This window comes from Arachis ipaensis, chromosome B01 (genome assembly GCF_000816755.2).
Source record: "Arachis ipaensis cultivar K30076 chromosome B01, Araip1.1, whole genome shotgun sequence".
In the NCBI taxonomy this organism is placed as follows: Eukaryota; Viridiplantae; Streptophyta; class Magnoliopsida; order Fabales; family Fabaceae; genus Arachis; species Arachis ipaensis.
Genome location: NC_029785.2, coordinates 7,069,391 through 7,075,275, shown reverse-complemented (window position 1 = coordinate 7,075,275; position 5,885 = coordinate 7,069,391). Strand labels below are relative to the sequence as shown.

General features: G+C 36.9%; 1 protein-coding gene across 1 annotated transcript; it reads left to right on the top strand.

The window, feature by feature from the left end:
* On the top strand, window positions 343–4,975 carry LOC107614864 (probable LRR receptor-like serine/threonine-protein kinase At4g26540). The gene is made up of 3 exons (XM_016317019.2): window positions 343–1,423; window positions 1,542–3,722; window positions 4,307–4,975. The coding sequence occupies exons 1-3, from the start codon at window positions 781–783 to the stop codon at window positions 4,819–4,821; spliced, it is 3,339 nt and encodes a 1,112-aa protein (XP_016172505.1). The 5' UTR covers window positions 343–780; the 3' UTR covers window positions 4,822–4,975.

Below are 5,885 nucleotides of genomic sequence, written 5' to 3'. Positions count from 1 at the left end.
CCACAATAATGATATGTCATTTTATGGGATTCAAAATGAAATAAAACTTAAAACTAGCATTGGAAATGCTCTAAACTAATTAAGGGAATTGCTTATCTTCTTTGCTAACCAAAATGAATAATAGAGCTTTTAGCCTATAAAATTCAAAATATCATAATGTCCTTTCTCATTTGATATCACTATCAATCTTCCTATCAACATTTTACTGTATATCCTGTTTCATACCAAATAAATATAAGAAGATGAAAAAATAAATTTAAGAAAAAAATAGAGAGCAAATAATGCAGGGAACAAGATAATACATTTGTCCACATGGGGAGCAACAAGAACATGGAAAATCTTCTTCTCATGATTTTCAGTTCCACCATACATTTACATCTCTCACTGATATTTTTACCATTACTGAATAATAGCTGACAAAATAGTACCAAATATGTGAACTATTTTTAGTGAAACATCCCAAAAGATTTCATCATACCAAACTACAAGTTTGAGATGTTAAAAAGTGAAGAATACTGAAAAGTTTTACCAGAATGAAACAACTAAAATGGGGTATGATGATATGAGCATGACCTTCTCTCTGTTATTATTAATAATAAAGAAAGAAGAAAGAAGAAAAAAGAAAACATTGAAATAATAATAAAAGAATAAAGAAGAAGAAGGTGGCACTTGGATCCAGATCTTCTCCTGTTCTTCCTTCTCTATAAACAAAAATAAAAACATGGGGTTTCCCCCTCTACAATCCCAAAACATATCAACCATTATCTTCTCTCAACAACAATGCCTGAAAGCTTAAGGAATCTTTCACTTTCTCCCAAAATCTTCTTCTTCACCTTGCTTCTTTCATTAAACATCATTCTCCTCTTTCCATGTTGTTGTTTCTCACTTAATGAACAAGGCCAAGCTCTTTTATCATGGAAGAACAGTTTAAACAGCACTTCAGATTCATTAGCATCATGGAACAATTCTACTTCAACACCATGCAACTTTTTTGGTGTTCGTTGCAACTCACAAGGGGATGTTGTCCAAATAAATTTGAAATCAGTGAACTTGGAAGGTTCATTGGTACCTTCAAATTTTCAACCATTAAGGTCACTGAAGATTCTTATCCTCTCATCAACAAACATCACAGGAAGGATCCCAAAGGAGATTGGAGACTACCAAGAACTCATGTTTCTTGATCTTAGTGGCAATTCTCTATTTGGTGAAATCCCAGAAGAGATTTATAGGCTAAGAAAACTAGTTAGTTTGTCCCTTCACAGAAACTCACTTGAAGGAAACATTCCATTCAGCATTGGGAATCTATCAAGCCTTGTGAACTTGACACTCTATGATAATCATCTCAGTGGTGTGATTCCAAAGAGCATTGGATCCTTAACCAAGCTTCAAGTGTTTAGAGCTGGTGGCAACAAGAATCTTAAGGGTGAGCTTCTATGATGCACAAATACTCAAATACTGCTACCTTCAATTTCTTAAATTTATGTATCACACTGTATCGGATTCAATATTTGTATATTTGTATTTGTCATTGTGCAAAGCAGGTGAGCTTCCATGGGAGATTGGAAACTGCACCAACTTGGTCATGTTAGGTCTTGCAGAAACCAGCATTTCTGGGAGAATCCCTTCATCAATTGGAATGCTGAAAAGGATTCAAACTATGGCAATTTACACAACACTATTGTCAGGTCCTATTCCAGAAGAGATTGGCAATTGCAGTGAGTTGCAGAACATTTACTTGTACCAGAACTCTCTCTCAGATTCAATCCCAAACCAAATTGGAGAACTCAGCAAGCTTCAGAATCTTCTTTTATGGCAGAACAACATAGTTGGTACAATCCCAGAAGACCTTGGAAGATGCAGAGAGATCAAGGTCATAGATTTCTCCGAAAACCTTCTGACAGGTAACATTCCAAGGAGTTTTGGTCAGCTTTCTAATCTTGAAGAGCTTCAGCTTAGTGTCAACCAGGTCTCAGGCTCCATACCTCCTGAAATCTCAAACTGCACCTCTCTGGTTCAGCTGCAGCTCGACAACAACGCTCTCTCCGGCGAGATTCCGGCACGCATCGGCGACTTGAGAAGCCTAACTCTGTTCTATGCTTGGCAGAACAATCTAACAGGAAAACTCCCAGATAGTCTTTCTGAGTGCCAAGAACTTGAGGCACTTGATCTTTCATACAACAATTTGATAGGTCCAATTCCAAACCAACTATTCGAATTGAAAAATCTCACCAAACTCTTGCTTCTTGCAAATGATTTATCCGGCGTTATCCCGCCGGATATAGGTAACTGCACTAGCCTATACCGGCTCCGGTTGAATCACAATAGACTAGCAGGTAACATTCCACAAAAGATTGGAAACTTAAAAAATCTGAATTTCTTGGATTTGAGCAACAACCATCTCACTGGGGACTTTCCTCAAACACTTGGTGGGTGCCAGAACCTTGAGTTCTTGGATCTTCATTCAAACAGCATCACAGGTTCTGTTCCTGATTCTCTTCCCAAAAGCCTTCAATTAATTGACATATCAGATAACATGCTTTCAGGATCATTGACTCATTCCATTGGTTCACTGAATGAATTAACAAAACTCTACCTTGGAAAGAACCAAATCAATGGAAGAATACCTTCAGAGATTCTCTCTTGTTCCAAGCTACAACTTCTTGATCTAGGAAGCAACAGTTTCTCAGGGGAAATCCCAAAAGAACTTGGCCTACTTTCTTCGCTCGAAATCTCGCTGAATCTCAGCCATAACCGACTCTCCGGCGAGATTCCGACCGAGTTTTCGAGCCTGGGAAAGCTAGGAGTACTTGATCTCTCACACAACAATCTCACAGGGAACTTAGATGCTCTTTCTAGCCTTCAAAATCTTGTTTCCTTGAATGTTTCCTTCAATGGCTTCTCTGGTGAATTACCAAACACACCATTCTTCCATAAGCTCCCTCTCCATGATCTCGCCGAAAATCAAGGTCTCTATCTTTCTGGAACTGCTATAAACTCTTCTTTGAAAACAGAGTCAAAGAGTCACAAAAAATCAGTTATGAAGTTTGTTATGTCAATTCTCCTAAGCACCAGTGCTGCACTGGTGCTGCTAACGGTCTGCGTCCTGGTTCGTTCACGATTGAACGAATCACGGATGCAGGCCGATAGCTGGGAATTGACATTATATCAAAAATTTGAAATATCCATTGATGAAATTGTCTTGAATTTGACCTCATCGAATGTGATTGGAACCGGAAGCTCTGGAGTGGTGTACAAGGTATTGATTCCCAACGGCGAAATACTAGCCGTTAAGAAGATGTGGTTGTCCACGTCATCGGAAGAATCTAGAGCATTTGATAACGAGATTCGAACACTTGGATCAATTAGGCACAAGAATATCATAAGGCTTCTTGGTTGGGGATCCAACAGGAACTTGAAACTCCTTTTCTATGATTATCTCCCTAATGGAAGTTTGAGTTCTTTGCTTCATGGTTCGGGGAAGGGAAAAGCTGAATGGGAAACAAGATATGACGTTGTGTTGGGTGTGGCTCATGCACTTTCATATTTGCACCATGATTGTGTTCCTTCTATAATCCATGGAGATGTTAAGGCCATGAATGTCTTGTTAGGACCTGGATTTCAACCTTACCTTGCTGATTTTGGTCTTGCAAGAATTGCTACTGATACTGAAAATTCTATGCAAAGACACTACCTTGCTGGTTCATATGGATACATGGCTCCTGGTAAATTTTCCTTTTCTTTTCTCTAAATTTGAATTGAATTAAGGTAAAAACTCAATGTGAAGTTAATAGTTGAAAATCGTATTTGATGACAATTTAGTCAAATATGTCAAATTCTTTAATGATTCTTAACTATCAACTTTACGGAAAAACAATTAAACGTGAGTCTCTATTTTGAATTAGTTAGTTAAAGGCTAAACCTTGCGCAAATGTTATGATTGCTGTCTCGGGACATTTTCACCAATATCAGAACGACATAATTTAATTGGTGCAATTGAAATTTTAAAGATTATTTTAATACACAAGACCAATCTTAACGATTACTTTGGGGCTTTAACTTGTTTTAGTCTATATTTTTTTCGTATTTTATCATGAATTGAACTAATTAGAGATCAAGTCTTGGTGCGAAGTTAAGATTGTTTTCTGTGACAAAAGGTCACACATCTAAATCGTAGACAAAATCTTTTTACTTATTAGCCATCCTTTGTTTTCTTTTATTCTAAACTTGAATTTAATAGGGTGATCTAGTGCTTATTAATCTCCAAAATAAAGGTACTAATTTCATTTTGTTCCTGGTTTATGCACAGAGCATGCATCTATGCAACCAATAACTGAAAAGAGTGATGTATACAGTTTCGGAATGGTTCTACTTGAGGTTCTAACAGGAAGGCACCCATTAGACCCAACCCTACCAATGGGTGCACCCTTGGTCCAATGGGTTAGGAACCACTTAGCCAACAAAGGTGACCCATCAGACATCCTTGACTCAAAGCTCAAAGGGAGATCTGACCCTACCATGCATGAGATGCTACAAACTTTGGCAGTGTCATTTCTATGTGTTAGCACAAGAGCAAATGATAGGCCAACAATGAAGGATGTTGTTGCAATGTTAAAGGAAATTAGGCCTATTGAAACATCAAGGCCTGATTATGATGTGCTGAAGAATAAAGGAGGTTTGAGCTTAGCATCACATAGTTCTTCACCAATTAGACCACCATCACCATCACCATCACCATCACCATCACTACCTCCTAGGAATGCTGTTGTTTCTCATGGATCTTCTAATTGTTCCTATAATTTCTCTGATGAGTCAAACAGTTAAGCAGTTAACTCAATTTTATCATGGAAAAGTTGTAATTTTTGCCCAATTGTATATAGTCTATTGTAATATTATGATGTGCCAGTGCTAGTAGAGTTCTCTCTTTAAAGAGATTTGTTCAGCAGTAATCCTTTGAGAGGCTGGAGATTTTCAATTAGCCATAATTTCTAAGTCGGATAGAGAGGCAAGGGATTTTCACAATCAAGTCACTCAGGTTCAATAAGTATAAAGATTAGAAAAAAGAAAAGAGGAATGCTAGGGGCAGCAATTTTTGTGATTTGTAGCCATCAAATAGCTATCAAGATGGTTTTAATGGTGTGAGATTGGTGTAAGATTTCATCTAATGACTCACTTTTCTTTGCTGGTTACATATTGGCCAGAATTTAACAAAGTTGCTGTCCCTAGACTTTTTCTTTTGAGGAGTGCTAGAAGGCCAGCACTTTTGTTAAATTTTAGACAGCACTTAACCATAAAAAAAAAATTAAATGATTTTACACCATTAGATATAAATCTCACACTATTAAAAATATTATTAATAGCTAAAAATTACAAAATATGTTGCCCCTAGACTTTCTCTTTTCTCATAGCCATTTACATTGTACATAGCAAATAAATTTAGCACTTTTGTACCAATTGATTTGCTTTGCAAATTGCAACCATTGTATATTTTGACCAAGCAATTAATTAGTAGTGTTGAATCAATGACTATATATTAACAAATTAATTAATTAATAACATTTATTAGTTGGGGTTGTATTGTGTGAATGTTAGAGAAAATTACTTTGGTGTTAGTGCCAGCTAGGGGGATTTCTAGGAGATAGTGAAGGTTATCTGTCCATGGCCATGGAAAAGAAAGGGACCTTAAGGCTTGTGGAAGCTGAAACAATCATTGGCATATTTTGGATATATCTATTTAGAATTTATTGATATAGAGGAATAAAAGATTCTTGCATGTACTCTCTTTAATCCTCAAACACAAACATGGCCAAGCCAGGCTTTCAAACACTACCCACATGGTCCCATGTTCACTGCCTTACATGATCATGTGACACAAATTAAAATTATGT